Genomic DNA, 24,875 nt, shown 5'->3' with positions numbered 1-24,875 from the left:
TGTGTTAATTCTGGACTGTGGCTTTCTTCTGCCAAATAATTCCATTCCCGCAAAGACAATTGGATGGAATTTGCAAAAAACATTCTTCACTTTATGTCATTCAGTTCATATACAGTCAAGTCTCAAGGTAGTAACTTTTGTGATCTAAAAACAAACAATTTAAATACCTTTAATTAGTAAAGTTATGTTAGTTTTAATATAGCGGTTTCCCACACTAACTGGGTTTGAAGCACTTTACAATTATTACCACTGACAGATCTACATTCTCCTTAATATTTCCTATACTCCCTCGGAGCGTACCATTCATATAAGCCTCTAGTAAACCACAGGATCAAAACATTCACATTGCAAGCTCTATCGTACCAGGTTCCCAATTATAGAGCGTGGTTGACAAGCTAGGCCACAATTGTGTTGCAATTTTTTCCCGAATTAGTTCTACAGTAAAAAAACTTGCAGTGGTGTTCTTGAACCTGCAACTTGCAGATTTAATCCGGTCATTCTAACAATTTGGTGATCATGACTCTCCACACTGTAAACGAAAGCGCGAACTGCTAGCTTTTCTATTTTTCTCTTTCTCCGAATAATTTTCAGATTACTTTGATAATGAATGGGCATGGAAGTAGCGTACAGTCTAATATATTTTTTCATTAAGAGTTATACTTTTGTGTTTATGATAACAATGATGAGTAAGATTTCAATGAAAACATTTGCTACTTTTTTCTGCAGGTGTACATTTGCCTAGGTTTAGGACTATAACTTAATTAAAGGTGTTTAGGGTAATGATGTATATATTCTTTACATGCGATTATATATGTTTACATTTATTTCTCCCTGTCCTTAGTTTAATATAAGGGCAACAATTGTAGTATGCAGATCAGCCACACATGTCACCTGTTTTTAACAAATTCCATTTTTTTACTATTATATACAGTCTCAAAGAATTACCTATAATGTTCAAATTGGTTGATTATTGGAGAAATTACTGTAATTCTACAATTAACTTTTATACATTGATAAGGAATTCCGAAAAGCAATGGACTATGAGGAGGCAGGTGTTAAGTCTAGGGTTGTAGTACCTGGGGACACTGTATCCCATCTTCAGTGACCCCGGGTATGGACCAACAGTAGTGCTGTATATTATCGCATCGATAACTTAATTATTATTGATGGATATTTCATTAATAATTTGCAATGTAGTGTATTGTGCATTATAACCTTCGGCACTCGCGGTTCCTACCAGTACGCATTAGTATTCAGTACTACGGAGCGAGGCGACGACTTTGTTTCAGATGACACGTAGCGAAAAATGCACGAACGACTGTCTGTCTGTCTGTCTGTCTGTCTGTCTGTCTGTCTGTCTGTCTGTCTGACTGACTGACCGACTGTTTATCACTCTTCCCCACATGTATGTATGTATGTATGTATGTATGTATGTATGTATGTATGTATGTATGTATATATGTATGTATGTATGTATGTATGTGTGTGTGTGTGTGTGTGTGTGTGTGTATGTATGTATGTATGTATGTATGTATGTATGTATGTATGTATGTATGTATGCATGCATGCATGCATGCATGTATGTATGTATATATGTATGTATGTATGTATGTATGTATGTATGTATGTATGTATGTATGTATGTGTTTTTCCTCACATGCCTGTCTGTGTGTCTGTCCCTGTCTCTCTTTCTCTTCAGATGTTTCATACACACTCTACTTATTATTAGCAAGATAATGGAATTACAATGGCGAAATAAATACTGCTGGCACTGCCAATGCAAATGTTGCTAATAATAGTCTACCACATTTTACTGTCAAAAGACAAACATCGAGCAGTGTATACAATTAATTGCCATGACCTACACGAGTTATTCAAAATCGTGTTGAATTGGAAATCATCTGTTTTATATATCTAACGTGTGTAGTTTATAATACTCTAGCTCAATTCGACGCCAATTATCAAACACCAATATTATTAATTTATCAAACATACTATATCTCCATGTGCTAATCATTCCGTGTCAAGCTAACAGGGAGATTAAAATATACTCACTGAAGTGGCGGTGTGGCCCAGGCACGACACCATTCTTCTATGTAAATATGTAGGAAGTATTATACCTGACACGAACGAACTGTGAACGAATCATTCCGAATGGCAAAAGACTTACTTACTTACTTACTTACTTACTTACTTACTTACTTACTTACTTACTTACTTACACATAGGAATCTAATGATTGTAGACGGAAACAATCCAAAATTGACTCTGCTGTGTCAAAGAGATATAATAAGCTTAGTGTGTGACTCGGCTTTGAAGTAAAGTAGAGTTGAGTTCACTGATCTGACTCATCTGTGTCAGGACCCGGGCACATATTAAAAAAAGACTTTCATTTGTATCATTCTAATATTAGGCGATGAATATCGATATCGATACATTGTGTGCACAAACTATACATAAGGACTCGGCATAATTAACAGGAATAACATTAAGTATCACCAGGAACAACGCATGTATCAAAGGTACGAGTATTTGATAACATCCATATTACCAGTATATATATATTTTTATGCTGACTAAATACCTGCGAATATTACTATTGTATGAATATAATACTCGTGCGTGACAAGCGAGATAAACAGACTTACTGTTGCAATTATGACGAGACCAGCTGCTGTTGGGATGTCAGAATTTGAGTATTTTCCACATCCTTTGTAACGTTTACTTAGAATGTGATGATAAAGATTCACATGTACAATTCTCACCTTTGTAATTCACTGCAATCTGTTGATTTTCTGTGACAAACATGGTTACTTGACGGCATTTTCAAAAGCGACTGCAAACAGCTGTTTAGGTTTCGATTGAGTAACTATTTTTAGGTAGTGTTCTGTTAACCCTCGGGGACCATTGGTTAATCCCTGTGCTGATTTTCCCTTTTGTTCCACATTCACGTAAAGCCTAATGCTATCGCCGAATAACGCGAATAAATTACACTGGCAAAGTGACAATAGTCACTGTGTCAATTATATTATAAATGAATACCTGTATCGGAGGTGGTTCCAATTGGAAGTTGTTGATATGATCACAGTTTGTAATAAGCCATATAATTGTTGAAACATAAATATGTTACCCATTAAATCCATAAATATCCATCATAACTGTTAGGATACTATTGTTGTAAAATACCTTTCAATGTAATCTTGTTCAGAAAGTACACATATCGATAGCGTTTAAGAATTCCCATTGCACGCAGTGCTTGCAATGTAATTTGATTAATTTCAAATTAATACGTTACGTTAGACATTTTGTGAGAATGACCAAACATGACAGATAAATCACATTCTTCTATGACTTAAATTACTAAAAGCATAGTGAATCAAAGTATATCATCAGAAACGAACAATGTGGTTGCTATGGTAGCAAACAAGTAAAACTAAGGTACTCAAAACGTGTACTAGAAACTGGTGTCATTTCCATAGCAAATGCGAATTTTAATTGCACACTGTGCTAGCTGGTAAACATGATTCAATATTTTTTCAGGGAAAAATATGTCTTTCAGGTAAACCTACCACCAGTACTCCTTCAATTCATGACCTGCATACATGTTACATCTTCTGTGTAAAGCGATGTTAGTGTGTGTAAGTTATACAGCCCATACGGTAAATCAAAATTAATGTTGACATACAAATGGCAACTAAGAGTAGTATAGCATAACAGTAGTTTTGTCCGGGGGGGGGGGGGGGGCATAGAAAGGGTATATACGTATGTACCGCCGTTTTGACCCTCTTTCTGACTCATGTAGACTTTTAAGTCTTAATTTTTAAAGCATTATGTAGAGGTTTGACCCACCTCTTTAAATGCACGTACGACCTTTGACCCCATATTTTGAACAAGGTTGTTTCCTCGGATTGTTTTCAAACATTAATTTGTATCGGCCCCCGAGCAGCCAATGAACTAGAGATGACTGAAGCATGCACGTGGTGTTCAAAACTCATGACAACTCAGACGATTTGACCCGTTTCTGGCAGGAATATAGACTTTTGACCCCTACTTTGTGAATTTTTAGTAGAGCTTGTGGTTGTAATTGTTGTCCAACAGGGTATATATGTACCTATTACCAACCCGAGTACCCCCCCCCCCCGGGAGTTTGGTCAAGATAAGATGTGTCATTGTCAATATTGGATTTATTGCTATTTACGACCAAAAATAACACTTCTTTATTTCTTCTCAATTTGAGAAAACTTGATATATGACTATACGTTTTTGTCATTTTTTGTCATATAGGTTTAACGTGAAGGTTGATATCGATAGCTGAAATTCCTAATTTGGATTAATTTTCCTGGATGGATATTTTGTCGACAATTATGTGATTTTTCTTCCGGTGAATTGCTGGAATTAGTTTTCTTGGTTGAGTGCCCTTCAGATTAGGAAATTACTTGCCAACGAAAACTCATTTTAGTTGATGTCTCAAGAAACCCGGTTTTATTATCATAGATATCTGGATGTTGATATTAATAATACATTTGACGTGTTTAGTATGTCCACTTTGTGTTTATATACACATGTATACTGTGTGCACTTTCTTTTCCTAAGGTTGTTGTATGGGCTAGGACGTCAGGCGAATTTATCTACGAAGTTATCAAAAAACCACCGTTTTTTGCTGTGTTTTTGAACGTCTCTACATTTCAAGTTTACTAGCTTACGAATTCGGGTTCGTTTTAATATAGGGATAAATGAGATGAAGGACAAGAAACTCTCTAGAGGAAATAAATGAGATGAAGGCCCAGAAACTCTCTAGAGGAATTTTGCGACAGTTGAACGAACAGTCAGTACTGCTTTGTACTCCAGTTGCCAGAGGTGGTTTTGGGGGGTTAACCTTGCAATGTGAGTTACATGATATTTTTTTGCAGATTCCACCTCAGAAAGGTGTCCCGTTAGCATATCTGACGGGTGCCACTCACGCACCCCTGGGCATTTTGTTATATCGCAAGAAAACCGAAATATCATGTATTGCTATGGGCCGGTAAACACATGGTTTGGTAGGTGTAATACTTACTGCCTATAAAACCATGTCAAAGTTACTGAAAAGTCATATTTACATGTTACACGCTGTATATTATGTATAATCAGTCAATTAGAAATATTTTGACAAAAGTTCTGGATATTAAAATATCATAATTAGGCCAAAGGTCAACAAAATGACGCCATTTTCAGGTGTTATGACTTATAGTTAGTGACTGTGTTTTCTGTGTATTGTGTTTGTACAACCATGTATCATCTAGATTTTATTTATGGTCAAAATGGTCTAATTTATACAACGCTTGAAGTTCAAAAACTTTTTTTATATTCAAACACCTTGGCTCAAGATTTGTTGTGGATATATTATGATCACTAACTGTAAATCAACACATGGTGTTCACTTTTTCCTAATAATTAAGGTATCAGATCATGATTTATGATATGTACTAATTTCAACAAAATACTTACATATATTAAGTTTTAGAGACAAAATATCAGCATGACTCTTATAATGTGTAACTGGTGTCATAACCTGATTTGATAAATAGAATCTAGATGATACATGGATGTACCCACACGATACACTGAAAACACATCCACTACCTATACGTCATAATAACTGAAAATGGCGACATTTTGTTGACCTTGGCCTAATTATGATATTTTAATATCCAGAACTTTTGACAAAATATTTCTAATTGACTGATTATTCATAACATACCATGTGTAACATGTAAATATGACTTTTCAGTAACTTTGACATGGTTTTATAGGCAGTAAGTATTAAGCCTACCTGGTATTTTGGTTTTCTCGCGATATAACAAAATGCCCAGGAGTGGCACCCGTCAGATATGCTAACAGGACACCTTTCTGAGGTGGAATCTGCAAAAAAATATCATATAACTCACATTTCAAGGTTAACCCCCCCCCCAAAAAAAAAACAACAAAAAACAAAAACAAAACAAACAAACAAACAAACAAACAAAAACACCTCTGGCAGCTGGACTTTTGTATAAAACGGGATACACGATTCAATAAAAATGGCTCTTTTGAAGAACAATAACAAGCATTTGCATCAACATTTTTAAAAAAAAGGAAATTGCCTTCTCCAACGTGAAAAATATGACAAATATGGTATGATAATATACCCAGGTATCAAATTTCTACATGGACATAACCGTAACGTAAACAGAGTATGTTTTAATGTTTTAATTTTATAGTGAATATTAAAAGAACAAACACTGAAACTTTGTGGTTCCGATTAGTATCTTTATTTTCGATAAAGTTACAAAAATAATCCTACAATGAAGAATTGGATGAAAAATAGCCTACACAAAAACCTTAATCGCAATCAATAGTGTAAAATTTCACAATATAGCTATTCTGACCTACAGGCAATGGTTATACATATTACAATATGTAAATCATAGTTATTAATGACTGTAAAAACAGTTGATATACTGTAACAAATTGGAGGGTAACCTCTACTATTAACGTAACCCTCCTTCAATGTTTCTCTCTCTCTCTCTCTCTCTCTCTCTCTCTCTCTCTCTCTCTCTCTCTCTCTCTCTCTCTCTCTCTCTCTCTCTCTCTCTCCACTCTGTACACGGGATCGACTTGGACTTTTAGGGAATTAGCTCAAACTACACACAATGTTCATGGTTAACCTGGATCATTTAGACGTTGCCACGGAGCAGATCGAAGCTCCTGACCTCGGACCGTCTCTTGCAAAGACTGAATCCGAACTGTATTATCCCATTAAATTCTTATAAACATAAAATACACAATACTCAAATGGTTGGGTAATAAAATGATCAGCACCATAAATGACTAAAACGGAAGTATTGTTGTCGCCTTAATTCAATGCAAATGATATTGACAAATGTGAAAACTAGCTAAATAATGTGATCACGTCATCGTTCTTCCAACGGTACCTAATCAGTCATTATTTGACACTGTTGGTCTTATAATAACTTAATGTTGTCATCCTAGAAGAATACTATTCGCAAAATGCAAACATTTGTTCTAAGTATTAATTCATGACAGCTGAGAGTTCACGGTGACCTCGCAAAACATCAAAATATAGCGAATATTAAAAAGTTGTATTCTCTCATCCCTAACACTATCACCTTCTCCCAAAGTGTGACGTCCCTGTCACACATTAAAATATTCAAAATAATTGCCTTTCATAAATGTATTACTTTTATGATTTTGTAAATCGATAGAAAAGGAGAAAAGTACAAACAATTACAGAAATTAAACTTGGAATATTATGGATGTCTGCTCATTTCTTGAACAGCAGTCTGATTTCGAGACAGGCGGTTTACTTTTAAAGATTGGAATTGCAGCGATTATCTTTTTCAAGATTGACGATATGTGAGTGGTTATTCAAGAAGTACCTTTAGAGTCCTCTGTCATACAGCTCCTCTATCATACAGCGTCTGGCCAGACTATACAATCACTCACACAGCCGTGCCTATCTTTTACCCAGATAAAAATGAAACCCTATTGAATTTTGACTTGTAAAATCTATCATGCAGGTGCTCTTCAATGACAACTCAAAAATCGAGAAATAGATGATATTTTCATTAAACAAGTGGTGTCATTCTTTTTTGTGAAAAAACAACAACTTTACGTCATGTACGATTGAAAAAAAGTTGGACTAGCAGTTATCATACGGGTTTTTAGCATTTGAGGCATTTCAGAAATTCTTGCGGAATTTGAAAGGAATTTTTGCATAGACAATAATACAGCTCATTTCGGTCGGATCTCTGTTTTACACTCAAATTTGAATTCAAATAGTTATCTTGTACTGCAAATTCAATAAAATACTATATCAACTTGGTTCCTTTCTTTACTGTGCAGGAACCCTAAATCACAAAGTCCGACTTAACGTGTGAGCAACGCATTTATCTGTAGCGTATTCAGCTCACAACAACTCAGAATCAATAAAACTTCGAGGAGTTTCCAATACTCCATATTCCGATAAATATTCTTATTAAACTGAAATTTTCTCCATAGATAAATCATCAATTATATTATATCTGCTTGTACGCGACCGTTGATATGTAAAACAGTATCACTGGAATGGTTCTGATAAAAGAAATAGATTTCAAAAACTAAATCGAGCATACAATTATTATTTCTTACACATTTCTCTGTACACACAGTAAAAAAATTGCTGATCATGAAAAGAAATGAATTCGAGGAATAAAATAATGTCAATCTTTGAAAACGGTTTTACTACCGTATGATTAATGAGTTGTTTGTCCTTCAAAAGTCTTAAACATGTAGTTCACATGCGAACTGCTTCGGTCTGCATCAGCGTGCGATACGTGATATCTCCAATCGCATGGCAGCTGTTCGGTCCCCGTTGAAAATTTCACTGCTACAACGTTTGTCAAAGTCTCTATCGCTGTCTACTTATTCACAATTCGACATTTTGCAACACAATCCCTCCTTCTGAGATATCTTAGTCCATCACTGCAATATTTTACGAGTTCTAATTCGACTTGAATTCCCTGCAGCATTGTAACATAATCATTAAAAGTTTCCTTCGAAAAGTTCTCGAGTCATCGATTTGTCACTCACGATCACCCAGTGGTGTTGTTTTTTCTTCTTCTCAAAGGTTGTCAATTATTCTTCATAAGTTTAAATTTGTCTCATTACGCACACATTGGTCCTTCTAGTCCAAGGCCGGTTTTTCCACCAATGTAACAAATTGAGGGGCCTCTACAGTTAACGTAACCCTCCTTCAATGTTACTCTCTCTCTGTCTCTCTCCACTCTGTACACGGGATCGAGATGGACTTTTAGGGAATTAGCTCAAACTACACACAATGTTCATAATTAATCTGGATCATTTAGAAGTTTTCAGGGAGCAGATCGAAGCTCCTGACCTCGGCTCGTCTCTTCCAAAGACTGAATCCGAACTTTATTATTCCATTAAATTCTTACATAAAATATACAACACTCAAATGGTTGGGTAATAAAATGATCAGCACCATGAATGACTAAAACGGAAGTATTACAGTGTCGCCTTTTCAATGCAAATGATATTGACAAATATGAAAACTAGCTAAACAATGTGATCACGTCATCGTTCTTCCAAGTGTCTGTAATTAGTCATTATTAGACACTGTTGGTCTTATAATAACTTAATGTTGTCATCTTAGAAGAATACTATTCGCGAAATGCAAACATTTGTTCTAAGTATTAATTCATGACAGCTGAGAGTTCACGGTGACCTCGCAAAACATCAAAACTTAGCGAATATTAAAAAGTTGTATTCTCTCATCTGTAACAATACAACTAATAGTTGTACTGCAGAACGTTTATTATGCAATTACCTGAGTAATTAAATAACATTTTTAATTACTGAGTAAGCAACCTGTCCATTCCCAATTGCAATGTATCAGTCATTTGTTAATTTAATGATGTGTACACTAACAGCCACATACTTTATTGAAGTTTAAATACATGTACGAGGCTGTGATTATGAATATGAGAAGAAGAAGAAGAAGAAGAAGAAGAAGAAGAAGAAGAAGAAGAAGAAGAAGAAGAAGAAGAAGAAGATGATGATGATGATGATGATGATGATGATGATGATGATATATGAGATGATATATATGATATGATATATGATATGATATGATATGATGATATGATATGATATATGATATATAAGATGTGGCATATGATATATGATATATATGATATGACTTGATGTGATGTGATGTGATGTGATGTGATGTAGCATGATACATGATATGATATGGTTTGCCTCGACTTAGGCTGCTGTCACATGGTATATTACATAATTTTATTACTATAGCTATAGATCCATTGTGCAGCAATTTTCTTTCTCTTTTTATTTCTATGTAAAGCATAATTTGTATTGTCAACTGCAAAGAAAGTTGACCTTTACCTCCCAACCACTATGTTGTGTTTTTGTGTTGAGTAGATCTAACCCACAACTGCTTTTGTTTACTTGGTGTTAGAACCAGGTTCCATGACCATGAACATCACCAGTTTGCGATGTGTCTGATTCTTTATCGGATCTCTGTGTAGGTCCTTCAGTAATTTTTTCCTTTAGTAGGTATCTGCACATCAATATCTTCGTCAGCTATGATTTCCAGGTCATATATTGGGAAGAAAAAATTAATAAAAGTAAATTGGAATGTACAATAAAAGAATTTGGATACCTTAACGAAAAGACAAAAAATATTTACATCTCACCTCTGTATATGATAGATCTTTCCTTTTATTGTTTGAAGAATCTGTTTCTCCAGAAATGACCATCTGTTATTTTCAAAAAAATAGACAAACAATATTGTTGTTCATGTCATTCATAGGTAATAATATGGCGTCAAATTAGCTTGATCTCTTAATCAACACCTGATAATAGTATAATAGGTAGGGTTATGTTATATAGAAAACTAGTTTTACATGAAGTATTCAGTTTACCAAAAACAACTGTGGTTACTGATTGTTCTGCTTGATCTGTATTCCTCCAGAAAGTTACCAAAAACCATTATAATTTTTGACTGCAATACAAACGGATTCTGGTGAGAGCGATGGAATAGTTCTATGTAGGAAAACTCTGTGGTAATAGTTCTACAACAACAACAGCAACAATAACAAAAACAGATTTAAGTGTATATGTTGTAGTTAAATAGAAAGATATATGCAGATGTCATACATACATACATACATACATACATACATACATACATACATACATACAAACATACATACATACATACATACATACATATAAAATGCACTGAAATAATGTTACAGAATAACACTAACGGGGAGAGAGAGAGTTCATTCACTGAAAATATATAGTTTTAAGTTTTTCTTAATTTATTGTCTTGAGTGTATTACACAACTATATTCTACAAGACATTCGTAACATTTTGTAACATCAAGGTCAATTTCAAGTATATCAAGATCTTAACAATAACAATTGTTTCGTATTCTTGGACAATATTATACAGAATAAAACGTTTTACGGAATATAATCGTAATTACCTCGATATCATTCCGGATTGTATCCGAATGATTATGGCTACACCTCGACCACAGATATTTGAGACAAGAAACAGATGGAATGATATTGTATGGTGCAGGCAATACAGGGGTGTCATCTTGCATATACTCTAGCCAAACAGTAGTTCTGAAAAACTTCCAGTAGATATCTATATCTTGCTGTAATCAAACCATTTATATTACATTAAATATCGCTGAGAACTTTTGTCTTGCAAATGATTGACAGTGAATCCCAGATATTGTTTCACAAGTCATTTTAAACTTGTTAAATGTAAACAATTTGTGTTGTCAAGTGTTACCCCTAATCTCCTCAGAGAAGTCGACCTAGCTACGTGTGTAACTCATCCGAAATACCCTTTGAGGCTTTTGACATTCAAAATTGAATGTGCTACAATTAATACATACTGTAGACACTGACAGTCCGTTAAGGAATTTAGTCACTGAATAATTTTTTTTAAATTCCAGATACCTTAATATAAGATTCACTGTGTAGGTACGTAGTTGATACAGAGAGTATTAAAAGTATTTGTTACAACATAACATCTATTGAAATAATACTGAATGGTTTTGTTAACCATAACCCTAACCCTAACCAGTACACGATTTGTATTCACTTGGCAACATGTAGAATAACTCGTTGTTTCTGTTGCCATCAATGACTATCTCTCATTGTCAATAAAAGTGATCAATCACAGACATTTTCTTATACATCCTACTTCGTCATGCATTGCTAAGATCAAGTTTTATAGCAACAAAACCTTAAGGGATCTCACCTGTAGCCTTGAATAAGTATCAGACATCATAGCAATGCAGATATTTAACAGAATAACCAAAGCCAATAGACCGAATGTCACATATAATGTATAGCCAAATATCTTAAAATATATATTTCCATCGAAGTGCGCATCACAGTCTTGAGATACGCTGTCTGGGAGGTTCACATTAATAATACTCGTTGAGGGATCACTACCAAAAATCATTGTCATCAGCGTCATGATACTCACGTCCATGCTACAATCAACAAAAAAAAAGAGATTTAAACTGACTGCCTTCCACAAGGGCCGTTCGTATATCACCATATATATGTTACACCCAATCTGTGAAATTGCCCAATCCATGAAATGGGTAGGTAAGTTTGCCCAGTTCATGAAATAGTTAATTGTGTTGCCCTGGTGATGAAGTGGGTATGGTAAGATATGTCCAGTACATGATATGAGTATCTTTTATAGGACATACACACAAAATAAATATCAACCAAACAACTTTATTATCATGTATTTGCAAACTCATCATTTCACTATTTATATTTTATTATAATTCAGAGTAGCATGTGTTTTAATAGAGTTCGATTATCAACACCCTAGTTCAAAATTTTTGCCCCCAAAAATTAATTTTGCCCTTTTAGAACGTAATCTGTACTCTCATTTGCATAAGGTTAACCATTCCATGAACTAAGCAAAGTTACATTGCACATTTCATGAATTAGGCAGTTTCATAGATTGGGTGTAACATAAACACCAACATATATGAAGAGGAATACAAAATCAAATTAGACATGAGTGTTTTGTTATCATCGCTGGATGTGCAAGATTCTGTGGAATTTGAAGTTGCTACTCTTAACCAATGTGTGATCCTTGCATCTTATAGTCATCAATATATGTACCAAATTATGTAAAATTAGAAATTCACATTCTAGTCAAAACCATATCATGTCTGGTCAAAACCGTAAGACAAATATGTGGCGAGTTCCATTAGAATTAAAGCAGTTATATTTTTATTATATGTTGAAATCACTGATACACAGACAGACAGCCAGACTGACCGACAGACCGACAGACAGACAGACAGACAGACAGACAGACAGACAGACAGACAGACAGACAGACAGACAGACAGACAGACAGACAGTCAATCAGACAGGCAGATAGACAGACAGACAGACAGACAGGCAGACGGAGACACACAGACAGACGGTCGGTCAGTCAGACAGACAGAGACAGACAGACAGACAGACAAACAGACAGACAGACAGACAGACAGACAGACAGACAGACTACTGACTGACTGACTGACTGACTGACTGACTGACTGACTGACAGCCAGACTCAGTCAAACAGATAGACAAACTGAGTCAGTCAGACGGACGGACGGACGGACAGTCAGACAGACGGACGGACAGACAGACAGACAGGCAGACAGACAGACAGACGCATAATATAACCCTGGCTTTCCTTAATGGAAGTAAAACCAGGTTTTTGCCAAACTACAAAAGCAACTATACAGAAATGTTAAATACAAATGTAGAGTAGTAATTGAATGTATGTTGTCAGCTGATATACCAAAGTAATCGAAGTAATGTAAATATAAACATGGAGAGAGGTAGACTAACTATCTGACTGACTGTTTTCATGGTTGGTTGGTTGGTTGGGTGGTTGGTTAGTTGGTAGATTGGTTGGTTAGTTGGTTGGTTGGTTGGTTGGTTGGTTGGTTGGTTGGTTGGTTGGATTATTGACATGGACGAGTGAATGGACTTACGTATGCGTGTGTGGATAGACGAGTAGATGGGTTGATTGATTGGTGGATGGATAAGTAGATGGGTTTATTTTTACTTGGCTTCACGAACTTGCTTGCTTGCTTGCTTGATTGATTGATTGATTGATTGATTGATCGATCGATCGAGTGACCGATCGCTGGATCAATCGATCAATCGCTTGATCAATCGACTGATTGACCAACGACCACTCGTGAAAGTGAAAATGTGTTAACCTTATAAATATTACGTCATGTGTAACATTATTGCCAAATATTACCATCGGATACATGTCACAGTAGGTAATAAGGTTATGATGAATCTGCGAAGAACTTAAGAATGAGTTGAATGTTTACAATAATTAGTTTATGGATTCTGTATACTTACTTTGAAAATTGTTCCACGTTTTTGTAATACAAGTAGAAGAATCCAATTGCAAAGCACAGAACAGTGTATGCAAAGATAATGATGAACTTGAAGACATCCCATATCATTGCAACAAATAGCATAAGCATAGGACCAAGATAAATATTTAAAAACAGGTAATGTAGAAGGCGAAGACTCGACAAGGTGAGAAAAAGACCTGTTGAGCTGTTCCAGTAGGCAATAAATGAGGCACTTAAGCAAACATGATCATTAATTGGCCGTAATGCAGTGTCGACCATTGCAGAAAATATAGCCACTAGATGAAGATAGTTCCATAAATCAGCCATGTACATTTTCATACCATGAGACATTCTTAATATCTCGGTCCAAAGTAAGGCGATACTATGAATAAGAATAGCATAAGTCAGAAAAATTTGCCTAGGATCTTTAGCTGTAAAATCAAAGTGTATATTCATCACAAGCTGTGAAATTAGGAAGAGTAAATAAGAAAGTATTTGCATTATGAATTTAGCCTTCGGAGTGTCAAGCACATATCGCACTGGAGAGCAGGGAACAATGACATAAATAATAGCTAAGAACGGCAGAAAGCAAAGATAAATGAAAAAACAATAAATGTGATAAAGAAGTGTCCATCCAAAACCATCTCTCCTGTGCCATCGTGGTTGGCCTCTCAACCATTCGTCTCTTGCTATTCTGTGGCACTTACGGTGGGCAACAAACTGTAAATGTAACAGTGTAATAGATCGATATAACCACTTTTAAGGTCGAAATCCATGCAGATACATCATTCAATTTTACGTTTGGAGATTTATCTATTCTTTTTTTCTTCTTTTTTTTGGGGGGGGGGGGGTGCATGTTCGAAACTTATTCATCAATGACCATCCTTAATATCCATAATGAGAAAAACAACTTTCTGGAATAGATTCTAAAGATCCAAATGCAAATTTGTTCACTAACATTTCGACAACGTACCAAATAAATTAAAATGACTTTATACCTGCATTTGCTTTGTCTCAATGGCTTTTGAAAGTACAGGGAGACGTTGTTTGCTCTTTTTCCCAGCTTGGTTACCCATCAGGAGAGTTTTCACTTCTTCTGAACTTTGGCAGCATTCTAGTAGATGCACGACAAATTTATTCGTCTGCAGTTTTAACGTAACGTATTCGGCCTACAGTGTACAATGTAACACCGTTTTACCAAGAGTGTAAAAGGGGTTGGTTGATTTATACTTTAAATTGCTGTTTACTGATACAATAATAATAATAACAATAACAATAACAATAATAATAATAATAATAATAATAATAATAATAATAATAATAATATTTAAGCAATAAACCACCCCCTGGGGATGGTATACCAAGAGGTTTTGACCAGTGAACGAAATATATGCACGAGCGATAGCGAGTGCATATATTGAATTCACTGGTCAAAACCGAGTGGTATACCTTCCCCAAGGGGTGGTTTATCGCTATTATATTATACTAGTATATTGAAAATATCGGAAAGAAGACAAGAACTAACGTTTTCTCGTTTCATATGCGCCTCTGTGACTAATTTGCATAACAATAACGCTGCTTTCAAGACAGCCGATCTTGGCCTCAACGTGAATGTCGTGCAGCGACTGGATTCGGGATAAACAATTCTGTACATTGATCGGCTCATTAAAAGTGCATAGTGATGAATAAACAACCTGTTTGACTTAAGGTATAAACTTGAAGTGGTTTATTGAATACAGCGTGCTTCGATCGTTCCCGGCCGAATTCGCGACTAGGTGAAGTGATAGACAGGTTGATATTTAATACAATGTATTTAGATTACTGGAAGTTACGTCAGTAGATTTTTGGGTTTGAGGATTTCCCTCTTGGATTGATGACTGATACTCTAGGACAGGATCCCAGACAAATTTATATTTAGATTAATGATAAGTCGGCCAGTGTAAGCTCTTACACTTGCTTCATTTTTATGACAGGACAGGAAAGCTCACCGATGTTTCCACTCCAGCCGCGCCGAGGCCGGGACCGATCTCGTGCATGCCTTTACCTTAGTACATGTAGTAGGCGATGATTTGAACAAATACGCGATGACTTGGTTGCTTTCGTAATTTCCTTCATAATTTCTCATAAAATATTGTCTCATTGAGGGAAAATCCTCCTCTGACAATTCAAAGAGTTAACTATCAATATCAAGGCGGACTACAACTCAACGCTCGTAGACGAACAAAATTTGGACGCGTGCCAACCGTGCATTATCGCTTGTTTTAGACGTGCTAGTTCGATGTCTAGACCAATCAGATCTCTCAATTTGCGCCATCAATATACTGGTGTAATATATTGTTTATTAATCAATGAGTATTTTGGCCACTGGCCCACTGTACAGTCTCGAAATAAACATAAATCAAGATAACGTCTAAGGTCAAAGGTACAGCTAATATATAATATAGCACACAATCTGAGAGATTCAAAGAATATAATACGAAAGTTAACGATAGAGAAAACGTTTGTGCTTATTCCACGTCTTGTAAAATTAGTATTAATTTTTTTACAAAAGCATAAAATAAATATCTTGCACAGTTTCTTATAATAGTAGGATTTATATATACTGCTCTTAAACTTGGACGGCCTAACTCTCCACGTACTGCTGCATGAATATAATATGTCTGTGATGAAAGTGAAAATTTACAAAACTTAATTTGAATATTTTTAATGGCTTGCCCTTCAAGCTAACCCGTATCTCACTTCCGTAGTGCAACATCGGCAGACTCTTAATGTCAAATATTTCAAAACACAGTGGAATTGCTACTTGGCCCATATTTCTGAGGTTGATCATTGGCGCATGTACAGTTTCAGAAGCTTGCTGAGTCAATTGTTCTTGACCCCTTGTCCAGATGCCACGGGTAGGCATGCGCAGTTAACACCCCCATCAACGCTATAACCTGGTTTTACTAAGATTTACTTTCTTACTTTCAATTTGTACAATTGCATTATATGACATGAAAACTAGGTGGTCATCAGCAAAAGGAAGATAAAACAATTAGAGTAAACCAATTGAACACCCAACATCATTACCAAGGATATGATCAGAGCTAAGCTCTTCATGCCAATCATTAATGAAAACAGCAGAGAACGGGGGACAGAATACATCCTTGCCTATCCCCTACTGGGCAATTTAAAAATTCGGTGAGTCCCGAGGGTGTTAAAACACATGCCTTTACCTTACTATACATGTAGTACAATATTCGATATATATTTCCCTTGACACTCGCATTTTGAAAAACATAGCTACCCGATCGACCCTATCAAAAGTCAATAAATGCGCAATAGAATCTACTCCGTTTGCTAGTCAGGTACTTCTGAATGAGAGTTTGTATAATGAAAATATTGTCTATAGTACTGTCACTACCCTGTCCTAAAAGCAGCTTGCTCCTCTCTCCTGTATTCAATTATCCCATCCCATTTACAGTCTACTATACAATATTCTTTTAAATATTGTACTTTTATCGATAGTAAGTATACTCCATGATAATTACTTGCTGTCTGTCTCGACCCTTTTTTGTGGATAAGGTAAATAATGGTTGAATGGTTGAATAAATGACAAAGTATGTCATTTAAATTCTGACAAGAATATTTGTAAAATATAGCGATGCTGTCAGGACCAGGTGACTTTCCTGTTTTCAAATGTGTATATACCTGTTTCCACTTTCTCATATGTGATAGGATAATAGGATAATGCAGTATGTCGTCAGAATCCAGATCATTGTGGGTAGAAGAAAAATCTCCATTTCTCAAAACTTGCAACGGTGGATTCAAATAGTTTCCAACTGGTTGAATTATCGAAGTATTCGTAATTGAGATGATTGGTACCCGGATTAAATAGAGATTTGAAAAAACTCGAGCCATCCAAGTGAACTAATGGAAGACGAAATAGAAACTCTGGTTCCTCTGATAAAACCCTAATAACGTTTATTTTCCCGGTCTTGTGCTGCTTTAGTGAACTCTGAAATTCTACGACATAGTTGTATTTTCTTCTTGATCAATATTTTGTAATCGTTTCTCGACCTCTTGTAACATTCTAGAACGTTTAAAGACGTTGTGCGCCTAAACAACCTCAAAACCTTTCTGTAAAATTATCTTTAGTACATCTACAATCTCCGTCAAACCACTCACTTACATGATGTGTGGGGCGCTTCTTATTTGATCTAGTAAGGCTATTGGGAATTAGTCCATAGAAAGATCATTGAATTTGAATAAAGCTTCATCTACATCAAAATGCTCCAAGTTCACATCAATTTCTCAAACTGTACGTTCATATACACCATTTGATAAATCGTCGTTGAATGTATTACACATTTCTTCGCTAACTTTAAATACTAGTATATGATATTGTGGAATGTCCTGTTGCTGATCTATTTCTCATGAGACTTCACACACAATTTTCGCAATTTTATTAATTTCTCCTCGATTACATAAAAAGTTTTAAGGTCGGCAGTGAAAATCTAGGTGGTGTCGGGTAACCGGAGCCACACAACCTTGTTAGTCTTTAAGCCTTGTGAATCCTACTGAGTAGCAGTTAGAATTACTGTCCTACATATTTAACATTCTAAACTGATTCTTGCCACACAGAACCACTCAAGCTTGATATTTTTCAAAGTCAAATGGCCTGGAGTATCATTGCCCGTATAGTTACAAAAATAAGCGAGTGTTATAAACCTTACGTTTTGCCAAACCGGTGTCTGTCAATTAATAGTCATTACTGCTCAGTTAAATATGTTTTTATGAAAAACAACCAAAGGAGACATCGATGTCAATGGTCCCCATTTTAAGGGACATTCATTGTTTGATTGAATTATTTTCATATAAGCGAGGGTTGTGCCCGAGAACATGTTTAAAATTCTATCTTAGTAATACAATATTGTTTTATAATGGTTGAACTTTTGATTCTCGGCAATGTTCACTATTTATTTCTGTGTGTGGAATATTGTTTCATACTATTCAGTTTAACAGTCTTTAGCAAGTGTACGAGTAACACGAATCTCATTACTTGGTGACGTCATAGGCTAATGGGCAGATCAGCAGTTGCGTTTTTTTCCCACAAACAAATTGAAATTCGATGTGTATATGCTAATGTGGTACGTTTATAGCACTGAGAGTAATCTTCCAGAATACAACCTTAACTAAAGTAGTGGTGACCTTGCCAATGGATCAATTGAACTAACTAGTTTGATATTTGCTACTGAATAAAATGATGATAATGTGTTTTCAATTCTAATATTGTACAATATTGTTATAGCAATGTTTACAACATTTCATGGTCTACTCTGATTGATTTAATCGAATGATATCCAAGGCTATACAACACGTGTTGCGTTATTGAATAGTTGAATATATTTAAATACTTATTGAAAACTATAATACCAAATTTATACTTGCTAATCAACGTAAACAACCGATACACAATGGATTCAATTCATCTTTCGACCTACGTATGTAACGCCAATTACGAAATATTCCATTACCTTTGATGTATCAACAATATCCCTGGATTTGGAAAGCGTTCTTAACTCAGCAGATAAATCCATAGCTGCAATGATGGGATCATCATAAGCCAGGCATATATAGCTAGGACTACAAAGAGCTTGATATGTGTCTAATCTGGATTCATCACTAGTGATGTCTTCAGTCTGACCTATACAGAAATAACAAGGGAATATTGAGAGCTCAGAAAAAAGGTAGTTGTTAATATTATACAGCGTGCCGTAGCTAATTTTAATACCAGCCTGGTGTAAATCTCTGAGATCAATGTATGCGAATATCTTGAAATTCATGACAAGAACCGCATGACTTTTAAAGAATTCCGTCTATTATGGTTTTCACGTATATATTTCCACGTCTGGTATCTCTATGGTGTATTTGTGCGTTTTTATTGTTCGTTTGTAATGCATTGCGTCTATATTATTGATTTGCTGTGTAAGTAATTGGTGGGAGTGGCTGTTAACTATTGTGAAATTGCTATTGTGTAAGGGTTGCAATTAAGAAAAAGATATCTTGCAAGATGTTGTACACGAAAACAATTGTATTTTTACGTATTGAAAGTGCTCCTGACAAAGAAATTATGCATAACTACCATCTATCACGAATGGCTTGTCCAGATGTGTTGCTCCATTTTCGAACAGTAAATTCACCATATAAAAGTCATTATTCTTTGCAGCTATTTGTAATGGAGTGGTGCTTTTCCCATCGTGTTTGCCTTTGCAGTTGACGTTTATATTTTCTGATGCATTCTAGAAATGATTTTTTTAAAAATTGTGTCAATGTCAAAATATATAATGAATGAAGAAAAATGAATAATTGATTTGTTTCCTCTAATGGTATATACTTTGATTTCGTTTTACTTTTCTCATTTCGATCATGGGTCTTGTAGATTTTCACATAATTGCTCTAAACAATCAGCATATACAACATTTCAAATTTAGTTACTGTGATAGTATTGTTTCGGCGCTAAAATAAATTGAAATTATTTTGCTACAATTTTTGCATAAAAGTTTGGCACCAAAATATAAATAACCGTTAACATGTAACTATTGATATCACTTGAAATGTATGAGTAACTATATGTTGTGACAACCAATAAATCAATTTACAAAAAGCTGTCATATTGAAGTCAAAATATTTGAATTCGCTAAAATAAGATGGCGCCAACATGTGAAAATTTTCTTCACTCTACATGTGTTTGAACCTCAAGATGAAAAAACAAGTTTTTTCTTTTAAAGTTATGTTAATAGTCGATTCCTCCTTACATGTAATAGTGTTTTCGTTCCCTCCACGTCACCATTATTAACTTTTTCTAGTAATTCCACTTCATCCCGTGTCAATTTTGGATTGTGGCTTTCTTCTGCCAAATGATCCAATTCTCGCAATGACAGTTGTATGGAGTTTGCGAAAAGCATTCTTCACCTTATATGTTAGATCATATATAGAAATAAAAACATCAATTACATTTGTTTCGCTGTATGATAATGTTAGTTCTGATAAAGTGATTTCCCACACTGTGTTTGAATTACTTTACAATTGTATCACCCCTGGCACGAACCCACATGGCCCTTTATATGAACCTATACGGTCCATTATACCTATAAAAAAAACCCACCTCGGAACATACAATCCACTACCACTTATGTTTTATAATTTATTTTTAAAAGCGTATTTTTGATCGTTTATTTCTGCCTATCCTTAGTTTACTATTAGGGATAGAATTGTAGCATGCATATCGTCCACACACGTGATCTATTTTTAACAAATTCTGCATTTTCACTGACTATCTTATACAGTCTCAAAGAAATGCCTATATTGTTCATATTATGCGATTATTATAGAAATTATTGAAATTTTACAATTTCTGTTAATGCATTTATGAATAAATGGGGAAAGCAAGCTTAAGGGATTGTAGGAAAAACTGGAAACTTTAAGTCGAGTTCCTAATCTCGGGTGGAGGGGCATGTGCTACGTTTAGGGGGTTGTAGTGTCTGGGGACAATATATGCCATACTTAGTGACCCCAGGCACTGAATAAGATAAGTGCTGTGTTCACTAATGCATCGATAACTGAATTGTGAATCGTGGATATTTAGCTTAATAATTTCTAAGATAGTTTATTGTACATTGTATTTGACGTTTCGACACTCATTGCTAGGATTTTGAAGTTTCACTCCTCGTTTGTATATATTTCCTTGTCTGTCTGTCTCTGTTTGTCCAACCCACCCCCCCCCTCTCTCTCTCTCTCTCTCTCTCTCTCTCTCTCTCTCTCTCTCTCTCTCTCTCTCTCTCTCTCTCTCTCTCACCCTCACCCTCTCTCTATTTATGCTGTAATTTAACGATTACAAGTAAGATTTCTTATGACGTAAGGTTATCAAATGTTAACGCCGTTTTAGACGAAATATGACAGGTATTGCTTGCCCCAAGTGGTGCTCCGTCTTTGTACCCGTACCTGTCTAGGTCTCGTAGAATACATTATTAACAGTGCGAAAGGACAATTAGGGTCACGGACCACAAACGTTTATTGAAAACATATTGAATCGGGCATGTAACCTTAAAATGACCCCAGCAAAATGGTCTACAGCCTTATGAAAAGAAAGTATGCCCGGTGAGTGATTTATCTTCGTATATTGTGGAATACTGATTAGCTCTCTCTCCACACCAGCACAATACGATCACTTTGCAACGTATTTTGCATATGGTTTCTACACACCCCCTGCTTATTTTTAGCACAACAATGGAATAGTGAAAGAGAAACAATTGATTCTGTAAAAATATCAATATTCATGGCGGTGTCAGTGCAAATTTGCCTTATACTCTATCACATGCATGTTTCTGTCCAAAGGCAAACATCAAGCTGTACATATAACTGCCATGACCTACAGAAGTCGTGTTGAATATGAAATGCAATTGTTATATATCTGATATGGGTGCAGTTTACATTATTTTGGAACAATGAACATTTACATTTGGCGCCAAATATCAAATACCATTGTTATTAATTTATCAAATGTATAATCACCAACTAGATTTCCATTTGCTAATTATTCCGTGTCAAAATAATGAATTAATAAAGATTGGCTGTACTCACTGAAGTGGCGGTGTGGCCCAGACACGACACAACTGTAAGCTTATGTAAATATATATTTGGAATTATTTTACCCTCAGTGGCGGAGACGACTGGGACGTTACGCCGCCACTGACACAAACGAACGGTGAACGAATCGATTCAAAATGACAAGGTGATGATTGTTGTATGAATCGCTCTTCCACGTACTGCCACTTCGGAATCCAACGATTTTAGACGAAAACAGTCCAAAACTGATTTTTTTTTTCCAAAGGTGTATTTGATTCGCTGTCGTAGTCTTACAATACATATTGTGTGTAAACCGGTTTTAATAAAGTATGGCTACGTTCACTGATCTGACTGTGTTCTGGGTCAAGGCACGGGCAAAGAAGAGAACTTCATTTCACACGCAAATTCCCCGCAAGCGTAACTCTATTTAGATGTACTCTCGTGTAACTTCGCTGTTCATCTCTTCTTTGCTATACCGGTATACCTATTTCAAAAGTACACTCTGCTGAGTTACTCAGTGTACAGAGTTACATGTGTACGTTAAAGTTGGCAGTACACTCCGTTCTGTAACTGAGAGTTGGGGTTACGGAACGTAACTCTCGTCTCAGCTACTGTGTGTAGGCGTACCGCTAGTGTACCTTCGCCGTATAGTCAGGTGGTTTAGCAACTTATTTTGTTAAACGCCGGATTAAAGCACCAAATTTGGCATGAATGATCCTTTGCACCTACTTATTGAATTTAGAAGGGGAACCCTTGTGAAAATCTGCATATATTTACATTAAATATTTTGCAGACCTTTGTGGTGAAATAAAGCCATTAAATTAGGCATTAGTGCTGCTGATGACCTACTTATTTAATTTAGAAGGGGTGACATGTCCTTCTGAATATTTCCATATTTCCATGAAATTCAGCATTGGCGGTCATCACTCTTAAAAATTGCAGAACTTTGTGGTGACGGAAAAGCATCTGTCTGTCTGTCTGTCTGTCTGTCTGTCTGTCTGTCTGTCTGTCTCTCTCTCTCTCTCTCTCTCTCTCTCTCTATTTATGCTGTAATTTAACGATTACAAGTAAGATTTCTTATGACGTAAGGTTATCAAATGTTAACGCCGTTTTAGACGAAATATGACAGGTATTGCTTGCCCCAAGTGGTGCTCCGTCTTTGTACCCGTACCTGTCTAGGTCTCGTAGAATACATTATTAACAGTGTGAAAGGACAATTAAGGTCATGGACCACAAACGTTTATTGAAAACGTAATGAATCGGGCATGTAACCTTAAAATGACCCCAGCAAAATGGTCTACTGCCTTATGAAAAGAAAGTATGCCAGGTGGGTGATTTATCTTTTCGTACATTGTGGAATACTGATTAGCTCTCTCTCCACACCAGCACAATACGATCACTTTACAACGTATTTTGCATATGGTTTCTACTCACCCCCTGCTTATTTTTAGCACAACAATGGAATGGTGAAAGAGAAACAATTGACTCTGTAAAAATATCAATATTCATGGCAGTGTCAGTGCAAATTTGCCTTATACTCTATCACATGCATGTTTCTGTCCAAAGGCAAACATCAAGCTGTACATATAACTGCCATGACCTACAGAAGTCGTGTTGAATATGAAATGCAATTGTTATATATCTGATATGGGTGCAGTTTACATTATTTTGGAACAATGAACATTTACATTTGGCGCCAAATATCAAATACCATTGTTATTAATTTATCAAATGTATAATCACCAACTAGATTTCCATTTGCTAATTATTCCGTGTCAAAATAATGAATTAATAAAGATTGGCTGTACTCACTGAAGTGGCGGTGTGGCCCAGACACGACACAACTGTAAGCTTATGTAAATATATATTTGGAATTATTTTACCCTCAGTGGCGGAGACGACTGGGACGTTACGCCGCCACTGACACAAACGAACGGTGAACGAATCGATTCAAAATGACAAGGTGATGATTGTTGTATGAATCGCTCTTCCACGTACTGCCACTTCGGAATCCAACGATTTTAGACGAAAACAGTCCAAAACTGATTTTTTTTTTTTCCAAAGGTGTATTTGATTCGCTGTCGTAGTCTTACAATACATATCGTGTGTAAACCGGTTTTAATAAAGTATGGCTACGTTCACTGATCTGACTGTGTTCTGGGTCAAGGCACGGGCAAAGAAGAGAACTTCATTTCACACGCAAATTCCCCGCAAGCGTAACTCTATTTAGATGTACTCTCGTGTAACTTCGCTGTTCATCTCTTCTTTGCTATACCGGTA

General features: G+C 35.7%; 1 protein-coding gene across 1 annotated transcript; it reads right to left on the bottom strand.

Annotated features, from left to right (window-relative positions):
• Positions 1-9,655: 9,655 nt before the first annotated feature.
• LOC144440848 (short transient receptor potential channel 4-like) lies at positions 9,656-22,763 on the bottom strand. Its single transcript, XM_078130278.1, has 10 exons — positions 22,611-22,763; positions 20,786-20,942; positions 20,113-20,269; positions 19,505-19,674; positions 14,987-15,157; positions 13,990-14,708; positions 11,846-12,083; positions 11,055-11,231; positions 10,257-10,319; positions 9,656-10,143 (listed from the first exon to the last, which is right to left on the bottom strand). The coding sequence occupies exons 2-10, from the start codon at positions 20,933-20,935 to the stop codon at positions 10,015-10,017; spliced, it is 1,974 nt and encodes a 657-aa protein (XP_077986404.1). The 5' UTR covers positions 20,936-20,942; positions 22,611-22,763; the 3' UTR covers positions 9,656-10,014.
• Positions 22,764-24,875: the final 2,112 nt, after the last annotated feature.

This window comes from Glandiceps talaboti, chromosome 1 (assembly GCF_964340395.1).
Source record: "Glandiceps talaboti chromosome 1, keGlaTala1.1, whole genome shotgun sequence".
NCBI lineage: Eukaryota > Metazoa > Hemichordata > Enteropneusta > Spengelidae > Glandiceps > Glandiceps talaboti.
This window is presented reverse-complemented; position numbering and strand designations above follow the sequence as displayed.

What these genes read in the sequence shown, in the direction of transcription:
- LOC144440848 (XM_078130278.1), bottom strand. Translation starts at nt 20,935, where the DNA reads ATGCTTTTCGCAAACTCCATACAACTGTCATTGCGAGAATTGGATCAT. An exon ending in CAATCCGGAATGATATCGAG is followed by an intron (nt 10,320 to 11,054) that starts GTAATTACGATT and finishes TGAAAATAACAG; the next exon opens with ATGGTCATTTCTGGAGAAAC. An exon ending in AAGATCTATCATATACAGAG is followed by an intron (nt 10,144 to 10,256) that starts GTGAGATGTAAA and finishes TGGAAATCATAG; the next exon opens with CTGACGAAGATATTGATGTG.